Source organism: Pelecanus crispus, chromosome 2 (genome assembly GCF_030463565.1).
Source record: "Pelecanus crispus isolate bPelCri1 chromosome 2, bPelCri1.pri, whole genome shotgun sequence".
Classification (NCBI taxonomy): domain Eukaryota; kingdom Metazoa; phylum Chordata; class Aves; order Pelecaniformes; family Pelecanidae; genus Pelecanus; species Pelecanus crispus.
The window spans coordinates 12211563-12235083 of NC_134644.1; the positions used below are offsets into that span (position 1 = coordinate 12211563).

General features: G+C 40.1%; 1 protein-coding gene across 2 annotated transcripts in view; it reads right to left on the reverse strand.

The window, feature by feature from the left end:
- Positions 1–23521, reverse strand: part of DIP2C (disco interacting protein 2 homolog C) — a 328337-nt gene that overhangs the window by 103824 nt on the left and 200992 nt on the right. For both annotated transcript variants that reach the window (XM_075728269.1, XM_075728268.1), the window contains 5 exons: positions 14848–14973; positions 13785–13994; positions 7375–7506; positions 5906–6025; positions 4762–4959 (listed from right to left, as the gene is read on the reverse strand). In XM_075728269.1, coding sequence (XP_075584384.1) covers positions 4762–4959; positions 5906–6025; positions 7375–7506; positions 13785–13994; positions 14848–14973 — 786 coding nt within the window. The remainder of the gene's footprint in view (positions 1–4761; positions 4960–5905; positions 6026–7374; positions 7507–13784; positions 13995–14847; positions 14974–23521) is intronic.

Consider the following 23521-nt stretch of genomic DNA (forward strand, 5'->3'; position numbering starts at 1 on the left):
GTCCTCCTCACATAAACGCGCTGCCATTAATCTGCTTGAAGTTCTTGAAGTCGGCTTGAAGGCAGGAGGGCAGATGCAGGAAACTCAAGCAACAGTTTCATTTAGTAGCGAGTGGACCATTGGTCTACCCTTGATTTTAGTCTAGTCTACCCTTGATTGGTTTAGAGTAGACTCGGTAGTGTAGGTGAATGGTTGGACTGGATGATCTTAAAGGTCTTTTCCAACCTAAACGATTCTGTGATTCTATGACTGTATGACCAGCCCGTGCCTCAGCCAGAGCTCCTTTCCTCCAGCCATGCCGCCGCAGCAGACAGCTGCCCTGGCCCGGCCTGCAGTCTGGCAGAGCGCACGCCGCTGGCTGCAGGAACCTGCAGCACCGCCGCTGCCTCCCCGCCGCTTCCCCAGGTAAAGACCAGACCCCGTGAGCCCTCCTCTTCCTCACCTTCCTGCCCACGCCCCCGCTGCAGCAGGGCCCGTTCCAACAACACTCCGACCTGCCTCGCCAGCGACAGGATTTCTCCCTGCCAGGCTCTGATCTGCTCACCAGCCATACCTGAGCAGCCACTTTCTTGCTTTTAAAAGTGAAGGATTGGTAAGTCATCTACAGAGATAAGTCAGGAGCGAGAGATTTGAGTGTCCAGTGGTGTTTCAGGCAGGAGGGGCCCCTCCAGAAGGGGCCCAGGCTCTGCAGACCCTGTGCCGTGGCTGCCAGCCACACACACACCGCGGTAACGCAGGGCACTAGATGTTTAAGTACCTGAATTACCCCTCAGTTTTCAGGTCACAAAACTATTTCCCAAACAAAGCAGACCAGTAGGTGTCCATGGAAGAGTTTCCCAAATCGATTTTGGAAAGCAGAAACCCAACAACATCGTGTTAACGCACACCTTGCCACTGCTGCAAATTATAACCTTGTTCCTACCTCCCATCAAGCTGCTAATTGCGGTGCTGCTTTCCAAGTTCTTGTATAACTCCACAAGATAGTAAGAAATTAAGCTTTTCTCTGCATCTACCATTGCCTGATATATAATTGCTTAAGCATGTATTGAAACAAATCTTCTTCTAAAGATGATTATATCTTCCTTAGCCACTTCTGTCGCTTGCCCAGAATGCTCCTGCCAGACTTGCACGACCTAGCAGCGTGTTTATGCAGGGAGGCCAAGTCACCTTTAAGGCTCTTCACACACTCGCTAACGAAGGTGAGTGTTCCCACTGCCCAGCAAGTATCAGCAAGTACCGCTAAGCCTCTGAAGCCGAGCCGTATCCAGCAGACATTGTGTTTGCAGATACTCTCAGTAGGACGGGACGGAAAACAGCATCTCACTTTCTGGCAACTGTGACAAACACTGTTAACACCTGTGTGGGACAAGTCCCCTTTCTTTTGCTGCTGGAATTTTGATTTAGTTGAGCAGTAGCAAATCCACACCAGCAACCGCATATTTTACATTTCACTTGTATTCAGGCTTGTTCTTTTTTTAACAGTCTATTCAGAGGGCAGTATCTTTTACCAACTAAAATTTAGAGTGAGTTAACAGACAGTCCCATCTGGTTAAGCAACACATTATGAGGGTAAAGGAAACCACCAGGTCTTAAAAAATACACAAAAAGGGATCAGTTAACAAAAATTAGATGTTTTCCACATAACACTGAAGTAAATCCCCTTCCTCTTCCTTCGCAAATCTGTAAAAGGACATTTGTGTTGAATGTAAAGACGGTTATAAGAGAAAAGCTGTATCAGGGAGAAAACTCAGAGAGAAAACAAACCACAATCGATTTCCTTATCATCTTCAGGACGTTTTTCAGAACCACACAGCACTAACTCAACAAAGCCAAACCAGTGGTCGCTTACCAATCTCCGTGCACAGCAATTGCAAGACTGCCAAAGTTTAACTGCAAATAATTTTGGCAAATACTCATTTTCTCAGTATCACAGTATGACATTTCTTATATTAAATAGAAACAAGAGTATTTATTAAATCTGGTATAAATGGCAAACTTCCTAATGCTATGCAGGTAAAGGGGCACTTTTTCTGCTTTGCAAAATAACAGTCGCAGTTCTACTGCTCTGTTAACCCTTTCTTCATAAATTCTTTAGACCCATCCTGAGCAGCAAATGAAGTTGTTGTCTTTTGGGAGAAAAAATCCAAAGAAAAAGAACAAAAATGTTCTGTTGCAGAGAATAAAAGACTGCAGACATACTTATAATAGAGGTAACGCTGCTATTACAGTGCTTGATACTCCAGTCTTAATCACAGATAGTAATACAGATGTTTTGAAGTAATTTTCTGTCTTTTTATTAAAGAAATAAAGGTTTAAAGTATTAAACAATCATAAGATTGATATCTGTCTAGGGACTTGAACCATGACTATCCATACCTCTACAAGCACTGACTTATTTCAGAGATAAGGACAGTTTGGTTATGTAGCTACTTGGTTAGAGGAGCCTTGATTCCCTCTCTCTCCTCCTGATAATTGTGCAATTCCTGGCCTGGGAGATTCTCACAGCAAGAGGACATGGGGGGCCATGTGCAGCATGGCTTGGGGTTGGCTATTTTTGGTCTGTTGTTAAGTTTCAGCCATCTCAGGTGTCCTGGTTTCAGCTGGGATAGAGTTAATTTTCTTCCTAGTAGCAGGCACAGTGCTGTGTTTTGGATTTAGTAGGAGAAGAATGTTGATAACACGCTGACGTTTTTAGTTGTTACTAAGTACTGCTTATGCTAGTCAAGGATTTTTCAGCTTCCCATGCTCTGCCAGGTGCACAAGAAACTGGGAGGGGGCACAGCCAGAAGAGTTGATCCAAACTGGCCAAAGGGCTATTCCATACCATATGGCGTCATGCTCAGTATAGAAACTGGGGGGGGTTGGCCGGGGAGCAGCGATCGCTGCTCGGGAACTGGCTGGGTATCGGTCGGCGGGTGGTGAGCAATTGCATTGTGCATCACTTGCTTCGTGTATCATTATTATTATTACCATTATTATACTGTTACTATTAGCATTACTATTTTACTTTACTTCAATTATTAAACTGTTCTTATCTCAACCCAGGAGTGTTTCTCACTCTTACTCCTCCGATTCTCTCCCCCATCCCGTCGGGGTAGGGGGAGTGAGCGAGCGGCTGCGTGGTGCTTAGTTGCTGGCTGGGGCTAAACCACGACAATCTTATGAAATATTCTGGTTTGTAATTTCTTTTATCTATAAAAAGAAGGGAAAAAAGGGAAAAAAAAAGAATTGATTTTTTCCTGACCTCGGGAAACTACTGAAAGGCAACAGCAAAAACCATATCCTAGACTGCTGCCAAACGAAAGTAAGTCAAACATGAGTTTTAGTCCCATTTTTGCCAGGATTTGGACAATTTAGAAGAGGGTTTTGGAAAGAGTTAGCTTAGGACAGAGAAGCAGGCTAGGTGGCTGGCTCCATGAGCCACGTGGATGAGTTCCTCAGGCTGATTTGCTCAGCCCACAGCCCTTCAGGTGAAGCAGGACATATGCTCAGACTCTCTGGACAGAATCCCATATTCAGAAAAATGGTCTGATTCTCACTAATATCTTAATTTCCGTTCCTGTCTAATGTATTTAGGGAATTCAGTAGATGATATGAATTGCTCTTCTGCAAACATGTAATTGCAAACTTTAAAATTCTTCTCTAGTTCCAAGTAAATGTCCTTAAGGAAGAAAAACATTGATCAATGGTGAATCATATGTTTGCCCCCTAATTTAAGTAACTTCTTAACTCTAAGGTATCTGAAGGGAAAATGTTTCATGCATGACCTTCAGTTTCAAAGGTTCTGTTATGCTTTAAAAGCCTTTAACTACATTTGCAATGCCAAACTTGCAGCAGACATCTTTTCGGCCAGGGACCATCACTCAGTCTGACTCCCGAATGGAAAGGAGCATTCAGCACTGAACAAAGCAGACAGACCTCTATATCACAGCATGTAAAAACATTCTCTGCACAGAACTCTAGGTCCCTGAGAAGGTAGAAATAAAAAAAGCAAAATAATTTTTTATATCCATATCAATAGCATACGGAAATGTTCCAACTTGCTTTCAAAGTTTGACGGTTATTCATAATAATTCCTTTGAATATCTCCCAAATGTCCCCTGAACATCTCAAAATTAGAAGCTATATGGGAGTTATTTGTCAGAGATAGCCTTATGTTTATTTTTATTTGGCCTTTCTTGGTTGCAGTAGATTGTCAAGCAGTACACATTGAACTATATCAACATACCAAAGATCACCCTGAAGCATATCCTGGCAAATCTATTTCAAGGGGGTACATTTGCTAGCTGTACAACTACATATCAGGAGGAATAATTCAAATCACACTTACTACAATGTCAGTAGAACACTGGAAAAAAACCCTTTTTTAACATCTTCAGGAAGCTGGTGAATTTTTGTATACCAGTTTCTGCTTTTGCAGAACAAAGCCTGGGCAATATCCAAGGGCAATGGATTTAGATGTTAATCTTCAGGAAAATCTGCCCTAGGATGTATTTCTATTTAAAAGGTGGTTTTAATTTATAATCTGTGATTCCATGGATGTATCTACTCAGCTCTCCTCCTCTTAGTGAAATAAATCATGCTGTAACATCTCAGTAATCTATACTCGGACACCAACAGCTTCAGAATTGTCTTACCCTATACAGAAATGGAACAGTTGCATCTTTGGAGGGCTTTTTTCACTGTACATTTATGCATTGAGCATACACATAGACACGGTATACAATATATAAAAGCGCAAGGAGTTTGAAGAGTGCTCACCGTAAGTGAGAATATACAGTGGTTTTCCATTAGTATCCATAGTGGTTAGGCAAGGAGCTTTCGGTGAGATGGTCCCCCATCGCTGCAAAGCTGCTTCCAGAGAAGGCGGCCAATTTGTAACCACACCTAATTGTTCCCCACGCATAGCCAACATCTGAGCTCCTTCTGGCTTTGGCTGGTTTGGATCTGGCTGTTGAACTTATGATTATGAAAAGATATACAGTTACCATGTAAATTCTATACCTTGTGTACACCTGTGTAACCAAGAGAATAAGTTACCTTTGCAAAATATCCTGAAAATAATAACATGTTAGAAGGTATTGAGAAGCAACAGAGAAATGTAACAGAACAATTAACTTTTAACTTTAACAGAGATGAAGCAACTGAAACATCTCAGAAATGCATGTGCTTATCCTTACACTAGCTCTACAAGCAGGGAAAGAAACTGCTGAGGCAGCATGCATGTATTTATCTTTGAAATAATCAACCTTTCTTTATTCCTAAAGAGAGATGGAGAATAATTTTTCCTTGCAAAAATGCAGTAATGAGACGAACTGCAGAACTACTTTAAAAATATACTTCAACAAGTCATCAGTAACAGATTGATTAAGTCATGTTCTGTTACAGTGCTTGCTTATAAACTACTACGAAGACTATTTAAATCACCACATCCTGGCAAATCTTAATTCTCAAAGCACTGGCCTCCTTAAAAAAAAATTCCCTTTATTGACTTTAACCTTGTTTCTATCTTACATTTAGTTCATGTTTTTGATGCTTCTCTGTTACACAAAGGATGTGTAAAACATACAACATGCTCCCTCACAGACAGTTTTTCTCATATTGGTGTTCAAAAGCAATGGCTGTAACCCACAGCTGAATGTTCTCAAAGCAAAGCTTCCCTCCACTCCCTTCTGTCATTTCTTTGCAAGCAGAACCAGGAGCTGAGCAAACAAGAGAGGCTTTTGACTCTATGGCACTACGTCCAAGCTCACTACAAGCAGATTCCACTGAATACCGATGCTTTTTGGTACTTGCCAGCACAGGGAGGGCTCACTTAGCTTTCTAGAAAGTCAATGTGCAAGACAAACAATTTACAGAGTTTTAATAAGAGATCCCCAAACCTTTTGAAAAACAGTCATTTTACCTTCTAACAATTCCTCAAAGTCATCTACAAAGAACTCTCGTAATGGTGGTCGTTTGGGCCGTTTTAGTGTATTGACCAGCTGCTGAATCTTTGCTGACACTCTGCTGCTCACTGGTACTCCTGCAGGACAGGGATCAATGGAGACATCAGTCGAACGCTACGCTGAACGCCACCAGACGTTAAGTGGGGTAAGAAAAAGTCTAGGACTGCAAGGCCACCACAACTACAGTTTCATGCCATATCGTGACTCAAGTATTCAACATTAAGACATTAAGATCATTTCAGCAAAAAGGAACAATGATGCCTAGTTCAAATACAAACAATACAACAATGTCAGAGTGAGCTTGCAAAATTAGAGGGGAAAGAGCACATAGACTGAGGGAGAGAAGCACAGTGAAAAACCCTCCCTACAGCAAATGTCAGTGACCTTAGAGAACTCTTCTAGGTGGCATTGCCAATGGTCAGTGAGAAGACAGGCATTGGCTCTCCCCATGATCACTGGTCATACCAACATTGCCTGACTAGACTGCAGCTCAGCAAGGAGTGTGGGTCACAGGCTCTGCCCCATCATTTATTCTGGGTTGCTCTTTACACTGTAGTGGACATCTGTCCAGTACCCATCTTAGACATGGTTCACGTCTTCGTATTACTTCAGCATGACCCTGTATTCTTTGAACATCCCTACAGCCAATCCCACCAGCCAGCAATCTCCAAAGGGAGCATGCTTGCCCACACAGCACTTTGAAAAACACAATTCTGAACAGGAGCGTGGGGCAAGGGGCACTTTTATAACACAATCCCATCAATCACCTCCCCCTTCCTTTTCCCTAGTCGAGTGCAAAGCCTCTGCAACGTTCATGTCATCTGTTCCTGAACTAATAGATTTCTGTCACCGCATTGCAGGAATTCTAACTTCCTACCCTTCTATAAGGTTGGCTCCAAAACTTTTACCAAGTGGTTTTTAGAGCTGAAGCTGCTAAGCTTAGATGCGATACACTTGGTCAACAATTCCTCGCCTTGCTGAAATATTGTTTAATAAGTTTTAGAAAAGAGGAGCAGTAAATAAGAAAGGGTTTACAAATAACTGTTTTTCAAAAAAAAATATACTCAGAAAATAAAACTTCAGACATGTCACTTTTCAAGATGTAGCCACACTAGCATGTCACTTTCTTTGCCATTTAAAAAACAGACTAGCTGTAACCAGGCAGCATGATAAAAGCAGATCTAAAGAGATTCTCTGATTCCTTTTGCCAAACAGTTTCTACAGGGAATCAGCTCTGCTGATTAAGAAATATTTCTCTACGTCGGCTTCATTTATACCAGTTTATTTGAGGACTGTAAAGATGCTGCAACTTTGTATGTGTTTATAAGTGAAAAGTTCCCAGAAGAAACAAAGAGCAGATGTATACAATAACCACTAAAAAGGTTACGATACTCGAAAAAAACCCCAGTTTTGCTTTGTGACATACCATCACCAGTCTCCATAAGTTCAGCATTTCCATACTTTGGTGCCACCCGTGCTGTTGATCCTTGTGGTCTTTCTACTTGTATTGAGTGTTCTGAGGTGTAAGTGGTAACATCTGGAGGAGCAGAATGATTTTCTGTGAAAAATAAGTTAGAAGGTTTAACTGTGTACTTCTAGTGTTGAAGGGCAGAAAAGCAAAGGGGAGAGGAAAGGATACTATTTGATTTTTTTCCCCCCAACATCTGAACATGTGTTAAAGTTAATGCACAAAATGAATGTATACAACTGTAATGTGCAGCATGATTTTAATAAAGTTTCCACTGATTAAAACAGGGCCTGTATATCTGCAATCATATAAGCAATAGGCTAAAAAAAGATACAATTAGGTTGTAGGTTCTCCACTGACTTTTAATTTTATACTAAGTTAAAGCTTGTGAGCAGCCTCCAAAAGAAAAGACCCAGACAAATATACTTCTGACAGATTATTGCAACGTTTTTTCCAAATAAAAAGAATACAGCATGTTGTCAATCACTTGCAAGTGCCAATGCATATCCCTTTTATAACCTCTGTATTTTGAATAGGCCAATTTTAGTTAAGAAAGGAATTTGTTCGTATATTAGGAAAAAAATCAATCATAGCAGGGTTGGAATCCAGGGGAAAGAAATAAAATGTAAAGAAACATGAACTTTGCATTCTGCATGGACACTTGCTTGTCTACTATTTTTAGACAGAACTATTTCAATTCTTCTGCATAACAAAGACTTGTCTTCCAGAAGGCAAACACAATTTGGTCTGACTCATGCCAGCACTGCTAAACAATTCCGCAGAGCTAATCTTTCTCTTTCATAGCCTGGTAACTCAGCATGCTACCACAGTTTGTTTTCCCATGTTTTCAAGTCTGAGTCTGTATTACCTACGTATTTGTACTATTTTTATAGGTTGTCTCATAATTTTTTTCCAGGTTTTTATCACCATTAGAGTAGATGGAGATAAATACCACAAGTAAATAACAACTTCTCTCTCGATTGACATAAATGATCCCCAGCAGCCTCTGAGATACAAAAGACGGCAGGTCTTCATTCTGCTGCTGCTGAAGTGAAGAGGAATGTGCTCCATTTTCCAATAGGGTAAGAGTCTTTAAAAATGCAAAAATTCCGCAAAAATTTCATCTTGTTCAATAGTATTTTCAAGATGTGCTTTTTATTTAATCTGTCCTATAAGCATTATGGTGCTGTAACTCTACTGTAACACCAACTTCTACAGTAAATTTCGCCTCAAATGTAATTAGAAAGCATTTTCATGAGTCTTGAACTTTGGATCATTGTAATTCTTGTGCATTCAATTCCAAATTCATGCACCATCAACACATAACTAATTTTTATGGCTACACATACAGTAACAGGATGCTATGTTAGATGCCTATTTTGCATACTTCTCATTTGAAAGTAGCATTTGATGGACAATCATGAAAAATTAAGACATGATATTAATGTCTGTAGTTGTTATTTAATGTTTATATTCATGAACATCATAACGACTCAACCTTATCACTCAACCACAGTATCTGGTTGAGGAAAACATGAGATGGCTTTTATTGTGCAACTGAAAAACATCTTGCATCCTACCCATGTCCAGTTGAGCCTGATCACATTCATTGTTAGAATTTTACTGAAACAAACGCCTTATATTATGCGGTAAGTGACCAACTGAAGTGTAACAGCTTGGACAATGAAGCTTACGCTGGTAATTCTTTGAATAATGTCTTCATTTTATATGTCTTGTCATTATCAGCTATTTTAGACTCAGCACAATTTTTGCCCTTTCTTGCTAAGTGGCAAGAGCTTTTTATAGATCACGATTGAATTACCCAGTAACTAAGTCAATTAAAAAATGCTGACGTTTATCTTTTTATCTTTTACTTATAATGCAGTTTTGCTATGCTAATAGGAGAGGAGATCATGACTAAGAAAATAGTTGTACTTATTCAGCTATTAGTAACATGAGAAAGTATTTTTAAAGTTAGCTATAATTGTTTATATCTTTCCAGTGAAGTATTTCCATCTTTCAGACTTTACAAGGCAAACTGAATTGGCGTTACAGTACCTCCTTTCAGGTTTTAGCACTGAGATCAATTTTTTTTTTTTAATGCATGGGAAACAAGATACATGATCTAAAGCACCACAAAGAAGAGATGCTCTCCCTTCAGATCCATACACTTGAAACCAAATACTTCTTTGTAACACATGGTGCCAAGTAGGGTGAAATAACATGAGAAAGAAGCTTCTTGCTCTTTTGTAAAAAGGTTTCCTTTTGAACAAGCAGCACTGGCACTTGAAATTACCTAGAAGAAACTTTCTTCCCAAGGTGGCCACCACTGGCTGGCCAAAGAGTGGGGTTTAGCACCCTGGCTTCCCATCTGCTATTTACATTTCCATTAACAAAAATCCTTATCTAGCAGAAGAGGAACATTAAGGTTTGTCTTGCCATGTTCCTTTATAGTATCTGCTTAACAGATGTCTTATCATGGCAGTATCTACAGCTGTAGGTTTCATCCATTAGATTTACAAATCCTCAGTTGGTTCCCTTCTCAGAGTCAGGCTTGGAGAAATGAAAGTCATACAGACAAAAATTTGGTCTGAATGACTTCTAAAGAAAAAGATAATTGTTATGATATGTGAAATGTGCCCTTTTTGTACGGAACCGTCAATCCAGGCTTAGACTCTGGACACAACCTGTGTCCAATAGAACTGTTTGGTCTTATGTCAGGTAACTTGAAGCACTGTTTGAGGTTTAGTTAAGAATAATGATCCTGACACATCTGTTGACTAAAAAGTAGAAACTGTGACAGCTGCATGACTTCAAAGCATTTCCTCCATCAAACATACATATTTGCGTGACCTCCTCTTCCCATCTCTTCCAATATTCTTGCATTAGAAGATCACAGACAGAAGAGCTGTTTCCAATTAAGGCTCTCTTAATTTCTGCCACTGGAGTGATATAACTTATTCCATTTCATGAAAATCAGAAAGAACCAACAAGGCAGAGCACATTCACGTAGGGATAGAGTGCGTGCATTGACAGAGCACCCCATGTTTGAGAAGCAAAGACGTGGAGGAATACTTTCCGGTGGAAGTTTGGAAGCACACATAAGCACCGTGTATTTGAAACGTCTCTGGGAACTCAAAAGCATCCCTGCAATACTACACTTGAAGAAGATACAGCATTTTCTCTCAAACAAGCTGGCTCTTCTGGTTGTCAGGGAAGGGAAATCCATAGGCAGAGCTGTGGCTTCTTCCATCAGCTGGGTTTTTCCCATATTGATGTCCAGGGGACAGAGAGTATTTAAAACTAGTCTACTGTATTATAAGATAATATTCCCCCTTAGAACACGTAAGAATTCTAAGGTTGTCAGAGAACTATCAGTCATGCCTTATGGCACATGTTTTTATATTTACTTTATTAGAAATCCATGTAGCCTTTAATTTGGATAGAAACCTTTGATTTTTAAACAGAAACATATTTGAAGCTTATGAAACAAACATTAAATGCACCTACAGGGTCAAAATTTTGTAGTCAGATGTTTAACTCTTTATATAAATTTACGATCATAGGTAAGCACTGTGTGATTTTCATTACATGAACCTTCAGAGCTTTGGGATGTGCTTTCTCTCCTTGATTTTTATATACATATAGATCCAAAAAATATAATACAGACAAATGAAAGCTTAAAGACCTTAGAAGTATTTACAGTACTGACCCAAAGATGGGTCAGAATATTATTTTTTACCGATTTCACTGGTTCAAGAATTCCAAGTCCAAGAATTACCCCACACAACTGTGATACCTGTGATGAACTAGAGATTATCCCTGTAGTTTAGTACAGACACCTGAGTGTCTTAAAGCCAAGAATAAATATTTAAAGGATATCTATCCTAAACTAGAACTTTGGCCATAATAGAGCAGCAGCAGCCACCAAATTAAGTGAACAGTATAACAATAAAAGCATATAATAGCTTATGCAAATTATCTAAATGATCCACAAAGCTGAACTCATTATATTATAGCCAAAGGTTTTTATCAAATCCCTTCTCAGGACTGCATTACAGCACTTAAACTTGAAAAATCTCCCTTTGATTCTGTGATGCACTCTGGAGGTCAAATCCTAGTGGATATCAGAATGGAGCGCTTTTTTTGGTTATCATTAAAGGTCTTTCCTGTTGCCCCTTAGATTTGTATTTATCAAAATTGCCATCTTCAGAGTATGGCAGTATGTCCTTACATATTTACAGATGATTTCTCTCTTGCAGGCTGATCTGTCTCTGGAGAACAACTCCCTGGACCAAACAAACATCAAGCCATGGGAATGTATGTTCTTTCTGATCAAGAACGAATTGTCTCCAGTAGCTGAGGAGCTTCAGAGAACAGGATTATTCTTCTCTCTCACCTTCTCTCCTACCAAACAGGATTATTCATCCACAATCACTGGCACACTGTCTCTGAAAGAGCAAGGCTATCTGTGGGAATACTTCAAATCTATTACCTCTTAGAATACATTTAAATGCAAAATCCACCTCCTCAGATTGAAAAGAAACGAAAGAGCCATTTAATTTCAAATTCTTACAGAAAGCAGCTCACCCATGAAGCAATACAGCTTACAGTTATCATCTGTGCAGCTTCTCTTGCATTTCCAGTGATCTTAGCAACAATGACTGATAGTAACCTTAAGATCACAATCTCAATCTGTTAGCAGATATTACTCATATTTTGTATCTAAATGACCTTTATATTACTACATCACAACTACTGTCCAACTAGAGATGCAATTTAAGGTGTCTTATTGTCAGAATGAAAAAAAAAATGTGTATACACTGAGGTAAGCTTAACTGCTTCCTTCAAAGGAGAGATCTTTCCAGTCAACAACAACAAGGCAAAATAAAACAAGTAAAAAAAGCAGTATTGTTCCTCTTCTGCAGAACACTGCCATCTTAATTTAGCTCTATAAATGCTGTATTATTTACCGCAAACTCAGTGATTATAAAAGAAGACTTACTGTGCCAGATTTAAAATTACTGAAATGTCACATTATAAAGAAGCTATATTTAAAGACATATTAAGACTTGGTGTGTGAGTAATGCAACCTTTTAGAGTTTGGATAAATTTAATTCTCTATGCTATAATTTCCTCTAGCATTTCAAGATGAAGTCACAGAAAATAACCAAATGCAATGATTAATGTGTTCAGAAGTGTATGTGTTTCTAAAACAAGGTTCTAAGCTATTCATTTAGCATGAATTTAAGAATACAATAGAAATTCTTCCCCTGACTGCAATTCAGCAATTCCAGACCATGGTGAGAGTATTACTTATCTGAAAATACAGGTGCTACATCAAGCTATACTCAGAGCAAAAAAAAAAGGGATACAGACTGCTGTTCCAGCACTTAAAAATCAGGAACACTTAAGATGCTCTCATGTATCTCATTACATATTCTTGAAAAGGAATGATCAGTTGAGGAACAGTCACACAAAACTGCATTTCATATGTGTAGTAGAACAATAGCAAAGTTGCTTTATCTGTTCCAGTATAGATTCCAACAGATTTTCAGTGAGACAACCCAAAATACACAGCCCCAGCAAGAATGCACCCAAAGCAGATGCCTCATATGACAAACAGCATACTGGAGAATGAAGGAAAAACAAGCCTTGCTTTCCATATGCCTGACCAAATAGCTGCCTCATTTTAGTGAAGACTAATGTCAATGGCACAATATTCAGAAATAATCAACATCTGTGAAACTTAGCCCTAATGGAAAGGGCTTGACTTTGACTTCCTAGGATCTTTCCAAATGATATAAACAGGCTATTAATAATAACAACAGATCTCTTCTCCAAAGGTATATAATAGACTATCCCAAGGACTATAATAGCTAGATATCCCAGCCCAAGTATTCTAGATTCAATTAAGGGCAGAAAAAGTTACGTTTAAGAGGACCTACTGTCAACAGAATGATCAAAAATCAAACTATGTAATTGAAGTGGTGCAGCAGTAGGGAAAACTCATGTGCAAGCAATCCCTAATGCTGCATGCACTGATTTTTCTTATTGATGGATCCTACAGTAGTGCTAAGTAATGGAAGTCATACAACTGCACATTTTAAGGTATTTGGGAGCCAACGGCTATACCCTGTTTGCCACAACATAAGTTTACCTCCAAAACTAAATTGCCACTTTTTTTTTATTTTCTCACAAAGTAAGAACATAGGACTATCTCTCCATATAATATATGTAAACAGAAAAAAGGAAAGAAGAAAAAGCACAGGAAAGACTTTTATAAGACTTCATATAGCAGTATCAGCTGAATGCAAGAGACAAAATTCATGTTAAACTGGACATACTCAAAAAGTCCATATACTAACCTATATGCGTTTGAGCCATAACATCAGCTAGTCTGTGTGCAGCACCACTGCCTCCGCTTTGTGTTGAGGACGAGGAAGTGGTCGACGTGGTAGAGCCGTGGATCGCTTGACTGATCCAATGTTCCATGTTTATACTCCCCTGACTTGAGGTGGGAGTTCCCTGGGAGTCTCCCTGTACGGACCCTTCATCTTCTGAACCAGAAGAAGTATCTAGTGATTAAAAACAGCCTGTTAACTTGCAGTGCTTTTGGGTTTTCTTAATAGAAATAAGGTATGTTCATATTACAAATCTAAAGATAACTGCCATTAAGAAAAACTCATGAAGGTAGGCAAACATAGTAAGAAAAGCCTAATACTGAAAGCCCTGAAACGAAGTCAATTGCTAACTGCGCACCGAGAAAGCTTCCCTGCTCTAAGGCCATGGCTTGTGTATTATTGTACAAAAATAAGGATAATAAAAGAGTCTTCCTTTACAATGTGGCTTGAGAATCTTCTGAAGATCTCCAACCATGTATTAGCAGTATAGAATACCCAAAATATTTTCCCAAGCTTACTCCACAACGCCTGTGAAAAACTTTTCCAGTTGCAGAAAGCCCACCCCTGAGTGAGAAATGGAGCCCCAGCTGGATTCAGCGAGTATGAGAATGCATGAGATGTGGGGTATTTTCACAGTCTAGTAGGTAAAAGAGTAGATGAATTTGAAAAGGAATGGCACAACTAATTGTAAAGACAATGTTCCATTATAGTGCTAGGGAATAAACTAGAAACTCGAAAGAAACTTAGAGCCACAGAAAAGATGACAAGTTGGCCATGGTTAGGTCCTCATAAGACCAAAAGGACCAATGCAAGTTGAGGCACCACCAAGGGCAAAGCAATCATGCGAACTGCCCCAGCTGACTTTCCAACCATTCAGTTCACCTTCTCCTCTGCAAACATACCTCAACATTATGCGTTGTGTGCTTCAAATGACATTTCCATTACTATCTATGCAGGCAGACTATTAGTTCATAGCAGCACAAAGAACCATTTTTAAAATTCTCATAAAATACACAGAGATGCTTACCTGGAGGTGTGTAGGCATCCATCGATGTTTGGACCACCAATGAACGTCGTTTTGAGGGCATGGGGACTGCCATTTTCCTTTCTTTATGTTTAGCAAGAGCTGCCTGAACTGCTTCTGTGTGGACATCTGGAAGGAAAGAGAGATTTCGAGCTAGCATTCAGACAGAAACGAGCTGTTTGTTTGTGCATTCACTGCACCCGCATGCAGGTCCGTTTGTATGCCAGCTAGGCTGACAATGCCTAGCGAATGATGAAAGGCCAGGAACGCATGGGATCTCAGGCGGACTGCGTGAGTTCTCACTGTAGAAAAAGCAGCTATAGTGAAAAGTGCTGTACCAACAAAGAAGCTCTTTGAGCTGTATGGTACTCTCAGAACAGTGTTGCAGTATTTGAAGAATAGGAACTCCGCTTCCCCAAGGCAAACCACTGTTTCACCAAGAGCTGTTCAGCAACCATGACTGTTTTCAGTGAAAGCATGGTATATTAACATTACCCATTTTTTAAATGAATGAGGTTTCCAATTTACACAGAAGTCACACAAAGTGAGCAGGAACATTTGCTTAAAAGGTAAGAGGTACGTGAAATGTCACAACAGAAATGGCAGCAGGTCCCCCATTCCCAAATCCGCCTCCTACCTCCTTCACTTGGCTTTATTCACAGGAAAGTAAGTATTATGTAGGGTTGGGCTTAGGTGGAATGAGAAGAAAAAGCACAAGGCCTTGTGCTTTTTTTGAGAGCTGGCCTTGTGCTTTGCAGGCATGTGCTACACAGAGCTCACACCAGCCTGCTCCAAAGCATGCAACAGATCCCTTCTCCATAGGGACATTCCCATTCTCTACCTTTCATGTACATATATAGCTGTCTGCCTCCCCAAGTCTGAAAAAGGCCCTTTATCATGTCTAAAAGACACTAGCGACATGTTTTGATTAATTACTTTGTTTTGTGCAAATCTTGTAATTACTGACATAACTATACATTGAAATAAGTCTGCCTTTAGTTTATTGCCTTGCACTGTTTGTCTGCGTATTTCTATGGTTTTGGGACAGGATGCACATGAGAAGACTGTAGGCAAAACACATGGCAGCCAACAAAAGCCACTTATGGTTAAAGAAGTTGCCACACGCTGACCATCTGACACACAACCGGAAGCGCTTTAGACGTTGCCTTTTAACCAGTCGCCATTAGTCAGCTGGAGAAAACGCAGCAGGTTGTGTGCACTATTCAGCTGTTCCCACTGGTGAAGCAGGAGCATAATGAAGCGGGTTTAATCCAGAGTGATCCCACTTCTGCTGCTGCTGAATCTGTTTGAAGACCACCCTTGTAGGCTGGTTTGGCAGCGCACAGCCTGTTTCCTACTCCTGTGTCGATGTGGTGGCAGCTCTGAACAGGCAATGTTCCTCAAGACAAGCAACAGGAAAGAGTAGAGTGTATGTATCTGTACTGAAAGAGCTGTTGGTTGGATCACAGCAGTATAAGTAACTTGTTTTAAGTAACAACTGGGAAGGATGACTAGAAGCATTAGATGATACACTCTGCTGATAAGCCGCTATGTCTCATTTTTAATAATAGTGTTCCCTATTTTCTGCCAGGGTTTAAGCACCTCTCAGTAGAAGACTGCAGGGAAGAGTAAGTCTAAGAAAAATAATGCTATCAGCTGCTTCTGTGAGTTGTTTTTTGCTTTTGTTTTAAATCCTGAAAAGGATGAGCACATCAGTGAAAGGAAAGCAAGAAAAGCAAACAGAAGCTGGAAAAGCATACTCAAAGGATAAAAGAGCCATGCGGCTGATGGACCAAAATGGAAGAAGATTGCAATGCTAACATCAAACCAGAAAACAATTTCTATCCTGTCAAGTCATTATTTTAAAGTAGAAGGTTTAAGGTCTTCTAATTAAAACCTGATGAAAAGTTTATGCGAAAAGTATCAGGCTAAGAAAATAAACAATGTAAGTCTTTACCTAACAGCATGTCCCCAAGATAAATTCCTACCTGCTTGCTCTGCACCAATGCCAATAACATATACAGGACTGAACATGCTCACTAATAGTTTGTGTTTCTTATCCAACAAACAGGGAAAATTCTTGGTTTTCCTTCAAAGGACAGCAATTGGATATCAAGCAGTAAAAAATGAGCTTTCCCTTTTAAAAAAAAACCCAAAACTCTACCACAATTTTTGGAAGATAGCAAATTTTGCTGATCAAGGCAGGAAGAATTATTTGTATGTTATTGTATTTAGGATTTTTTTACTGTAAGTATTAGGAGGCAGATGAGGTGTAACTCAAATTCTTCAAAGGTTTTTTAAAGGAGGACAGCTGACAGAAAATCATTATTAAAATGCTTAGTGACAGCTGGACACTGAATCATAACTTGCGAATACTTTGATTTCTTTTTTGATGCTTTTTTGATGTAAGATGGTAAACTCATCAGCTTCATTAAAAAAACACTCTGCAGGGTTTTGATTTTCAAATGAGTCCACAGGAGTCCAGGAATTGAATTGTTTTCTTAATAAAGCACATGCCTGATATGTTTATTTGCAATGGTTTACTGTGGAATAAACCAAACTATAGATTACTTAAAAAAACAAAAAAACCACCCAAAAAAATGCAGGAAAGCAAAAACAATGGAAAAGAGAAGAAACTGAATAAACAAGAGGGAAGCTGCCTGGGGAGAAGGAACATGGACACCTGCTCCCAGCCCAGCCTGCAAGGTCAACTATTCTGAAGGTATTACTCAGAGTATGGAGGCTACCAAAAAAACCAGGACACATGTCCAGAAAAGGCTGAGGACAGACAGTCTAGAGATGGTCCAGGGACTATCAGGAAGAGCTTACAGGCTTTTAGGGGAGAGGAAAAAAAGCCAGCAGAAACAGTCAAGCTTGGATGAAAAATGTTTACACAACATTCTCTCCCAGGAATAAAACTCTTGGCTAAACGAAGTGTCTCTAAGCATATAAAGAAAGGCTAAGGATTAGGTAAAGAATTAATAATAGCCTATATAGTTTATATGGTCTTCTTTTTGAATGAAAGCCTATTGATGGGTTCTGAAGATGCTCTTCAACCTATTTTGACAGTCTTGTATGGAGTTGGCCTTGCTAAGCAAATGAACAGCATTCAAGCCATTCATACCTAGAGACTAAGACCCAAAGTATTTAGAAATCAGAGGGGTGAGCAAAAGCCAGACTGATACTTAAGAATTACACTTGAGAAAAACTCGTGGGTTACAACACCTATCCTGTAACCACAGCAAGACAGAAACAGTAAGTAGGTTTGTTCCAACCAAATAACAGCTTCAGGTATGCACTTTTCATACACATGCTTTACTCTTCTCCAAGTTTTAGCTTTGCTTTTCTGATCTACAAGCCAATTTTGCTGATTTATCACAAGGAAGATTAACCAAAATGCAACTAAAATAATCTCTTTTCATAGTTTTATGAAGCATGGATTTAAACCTAAACTGAAACGTACATCCCTCACCAAAGGGTAACCTTTATTTGCTTCTCATCAATTTGAGCAAGAGTGTGGTAGCTCTTTGCCTTTATCTTGGTGAAAGATGGGCTATGGTGTCCATCATATTGCATATGACCCATTCTCTCCCACTTCTTGCCCACAATCTGTCCCAAGCAGCTACTGAAAAAATACAAGGAGACTTGTAATAGGAATTTATACAATAGTAATTGGAAGCTCCTTGTTCACTAAAGGAAGGAAACCACATTTGTGATACACACTGGAACAAAGTGTAATCAGGGTAAGAAGACATATCCAAGTTCCCTCAGGACAGGAAACTGCTTATCCCCCTGAATCCCATCAGCACAAAGCAGTTTGTATTCTCCATGTATCACACAGAGCATCAGCAGAGAACATCACATCAGAATTTCAAACCGTCTCTGGCAGGGTGATGCTGCTTGTCTTGCAGGTCTGACAAAAGTGTCTGAACTGTCTTCTCAATCTACCCTGGCACACTCAGGCTAACTGAATTCATCATACTGTGATTGAGCACTGCTTTAAAGCACAGATTTCTTGTTAAATTTTCGTGAAAAAAATTGTTCAAGTATGTAGAATTTGTCCAGAAACACCACACAGTTAGGAGCTTTCATAAAAAAAAAAAAAAAATCAACAAAAACCCCACCTCTCCTCTCTTTCCTCATAATGTGGCATGCTACAAGTTCTCAGCTACTATAAACTTCTGATAGAGTTTCAAAGACGGATATACCTTGATGTAGTTGCACTCAAGCCTTCTGAAAAAGTCGCAGGTCTAAGTGGAAAGAAAATGCTTTTAGGCAAAATGTTCTTTCATGTAGAAGTCTGTGACATTCTAACTACACTGTTACAGCTGATAAAACGACTCCAGGTCCTGACCCTTCAAAGCACTCCTATAGGTAACGAAATCTTTATACTCTTCCCACCTGGCTTTTCCACAAGAAAGTCTCAACAGAAAATCCAGAGCATAGAGTGAAATACCACCACCTCTATCTACAGAAGTAGGAGCCAATGCACGCAGTTCCTTATCTGCTGTCGTCCTCCACGGTTCCAGGTTGGCCAAATGTATGTTGAATCCAATTTGTGAGTTTGTAGTCAAGGAATCAATAAATAGGAAGAGTAAAGCAACACGCTTGGGAAAGCTAATTGCTTAACTTATGCTGTTGCAATCAGCCTGGTGTTCAGTATTCAACCTGACATGCATTTCTTACAGGCTGCCTGATAATACTTAGCAAACTTCAGACAAAACAGCTCCATCCCCAGTCTTTTCTCTGTTGCATTCAATCATTTTTATTTGTTTATTCCCTCCCTTCACTTTCTGTCACAGGATAGAGAGGGCAAGCGTACTTCTGGAAGCAAGTAAGTGAAATACAAAGGAAGTGGAACTGTAAAAACAAGCACATGGCAGAGAGAAAGCTTCCCTTCAATGAGCTAACAATCTATTAAACAAGAGATGAGGCCTCAAAACAAAGGGCAGAGAAATTAAAACTGGTATAGAGAATGAAGGCCCATAAGCTCAGACTCCCAAAGCGATGTCCCATGGCTTTGGCCACTGCGCTCCATAATCAGAAACTCTCATCTATTGCAAATAGAGGTAAATTCCTCGTTCCATCAGCAGGACAAATTGCCCGGCTTTCCCAGGAGGTGCTCTGCTTAGCGCAGTCACTCTTTTCATCTGTTTTATCTCTCTGTTGTGCTCTTTGTTTAACTGAAAAGGCTTAGGAAAAAAACCTACCCACTAACACACATCACTACACAGCACCAGCTTGATATGGACACTGTTCTCCACGGTCTTTCCCAGCTTTACTCCTCAGAGTGATCTAATGGCTTCATATTCAACACATCAGTGCGTTTGATTGTCCACAGAAAAGGGAACGAGCCCACCTCTCTGCTTCTGTGGAACAAAGTGACATCCTACCTGCGCTGGCACACTGCTCCGATGGGATCCCCCCAGCACAACAAACCAGTGGGAGACTGGAGAGTTGGTGGTCGGCACAGAGCCCAGCCGCAGGGATGAGCCTGTGCTTGGAGACTGTTCATTTTAAATGCATGGCGATGTGGGAGGGAGCAACCTATTCTCAAGAGGGAGAATTTGGTGAGAGAAGATGTGAGGGAGATAACTGTATTAACTGCTGATAGGTGGGCAGTGTGACCGGATACACACATTTAAAGGTTAAATAATAATGCCCAGAAAAATAGAAGCAAACACTGTTAATTACAGATTACTCATACTGTTGACCCATTTTTCACGGTGTTCTTCAACTGTTTATTCCCTTTTTGATGACGTGGCACATAATATCTTTTTTGTTTGGGAAGGCAATTTTTTATTTAGTCAGGAGTTAGGTTGGCACATAGAAGGAGACCCTGGCCAGGAGTTTTAGTCTGGTTTGTATTAGCTCTGGGGTAAGACAAGTCTCTTCTGAACTTTTACTGAAGTATTTTCTGTAGAACATACTTTCTCTCCTCCTTGCACAAACGTATGCATAGTTAGAACAAGTGGTGACTTCCCTCTGTGACAAGCTGCCCTCTCCCAGCTATTTACTTTGGGGAAGGCAGTATGTACGATCCTTCCAGGCTTAGATGAGCTCCACAAGCAAACCAGCCTTCCTTTCCTGAAGCAAGAAAGCAATGGTTGTGTGATGAACAAGGGCAGCCAGTTCCTGGTCCACATACGGAGCCCTGCTGCGGTATCTCGCATTTCTTTACAGCTGCTAGAAGAGCATTCTTCTGAGTGTGCATCCTCATTTGGCATGGAGCATAATCCTGACTCGCCCTTCCCCTTACAGCCCATGAACAGGGATGCCCCATTCCTTGCTTGGGCCAGATACAGTGTCCTTGAAAGCTCTGAACTGCAACTGAGATGTTTGAAATATGCTGCATATTCCTAGTCCTCCCACAGACTTTTGCAGCTTTTAGTGGGAGAACGAGTTTGCTCCTTTCCGTTCAGCTCTTTTTTAAAAAAAAAACAACCTATTCCACAAATTACAGTTGCATTCTTCCTCGGTATGGAGGGGCTGTTAAAATTTTTTTCGTATATGAGTTTAACGTGCCTCAGTGGCTTCCTTTATTCAGTATTAGCTGCATTTGCTCCATAGGCATGTCAAACATTCAACATATTGTAAGCAAAGTGATACCTCCTCACGGATCAGGGATCTGGGTGTTAGTTCTGCATGGATCACGAAACAGGGCACTCCTCCCATGGTAAGCATCAGCTACATTAAAAATTTCCACATTGTAAAACTGCTCCTTGCACCCCTTGCATAAAATGCCTCAGCACACAAAAGAAAAACAGTGTCGTCTTTTGTACTTAAATCGGGTCTTGCAGTTGTGTGTCAAGTAGTTCTCTTGCATCTAATTTATCATGTAGCCCTGTTTTTTTTTAAGACAAGAAATTAGACTTACTGTAGATAGGAGTCATGCGTTGCTAGAATCAAGGCAGCAGAAGTCTGTTTCTACCTATGTTTCAGAAAAAATATATTACTTCTGTTGTTTTTGCTCAAGTCATCGGTTTCCCTGTAATTAGAAAGCCTTGATACCTAATCACCAGCTGTTTAAGAAACACAAATATGGAAAAACAGGCTGTTGCCTAATTTTTGCTATACAGATGCAGAATTATCTAACAGAGTCCCTACCACCTTCTGCAGCCTGGTTTTCCAATTCTGAAGTAGTGGTACTTCCATCCCTCCCTTCAGGGGACTTAACCCTGGAAGAATAAAACTGCTGGGAGACATACCTAGATATGATCTGAATTCATCCATTTCATCTGCTTGTTCCTTTTATTATGTAATTCCTCTCCCCTGAGCTACTTTTGTCTTTTTTTGATTTCGCCTTTGGAAACAATCCTTCTTCCTTTGCTTTAGTAGCCAATTCCTGGTAACATGATGATACGACTGGGAGTAGGATGGGCCCAAGGACTCCGAGAAGGTTTAGCATCCTTGCTTTTTACAGGATGGTGCACAAACACAACTGACTCGCTCGCAGAATGGCAGATTATTAAGATCAAGAAGGTTGGTGCTCTGCACTAATGAGTTGAGCATGCCAAATGATTTTTAATAAGAGGTTATTTATGTACATATAATACATATTTATGCCTTATTTATATTGCACTAGAGGATCAGCCCTGAAGTCAGACATTTATCAAATAAGTAAAACCACAAATAAGTCCCTGTCTCAGGGAAGCCAGCATCTGGGGTGGCATCAAGGAAAACAGCTGGAAGAAAAGGCAGAGAGGCGGCTTGCAGGAGGCAATAGGAGCAAGGGCAGTTATTGCTGCATCAACACACAGTGCAACAGGAGAATCCTACAGCTTCTGAGTTATTACAGGGAGGCAACTGATACTACGGGAAAACAGCACTATCAAAGGTAAATTTTGGCTGAAAATTCTAGATAAGGCAATGCTAAGTATAGCAATAGTATGCTAAGTAATTATACAGAGGAAAGGTTGGCAATTGCTGCCTTACAGGAAACTAGTAGTTGAAAGCATGAAAGTCTCTTATGGGTTTAATCAGACCTTTGTTGTAGCTACCATGGAAACGAAGGATATACTGAGAATTCATTTCCTAAGACGTGGCCTGTAAATACTCTGAGTAGAGATAATTTGGTAGCTACATCTATTGGAAACGCAATCAGGATGTACTAAATAGGGTGAGACATGGTAAATGTGGTATCATCAGAACAGATTACAGTTAGGCTTTGTCTTTTGATTGTCCTGGGCTGACAGCACAGACTTATTTTCAGGCAGATACAGGGCAAGTGATTTCATAAAAATTGCTGTGTTCATCCAACACAGATCAGTCTTTGGAAAATCATCTCACCCCTGGGAATGTGAAAGTAAGTGAGTCCATATAATAACGCATCGTTGCTGTGGGTGATGCTATAATGAAGCAGTCTCAGAATACTTTCACAATCTCTCTGGGTATTAAGATAGGAAAGCACAGAGCCCAAACAGCGTGACACCTAATTTCTCTCCAGCTGCAAGCAGGTGTGCTATTAATTCTGAAATATGGCATTCACAACAAACACAATGAATACCCGACTGAATGCAAGCACATCTGCTCTAAGACACTCATTTATACGAGGGCCGTGGAGGTTACTAACAGAAATAAACTGCTGCTTACATTTCAAAAAACAATTTAAGTGTGTAAGTATCAGTCTTTGCAATGTTTAAACTGTATGTACTGGGCCTTTGGTTTTACTGGGAAC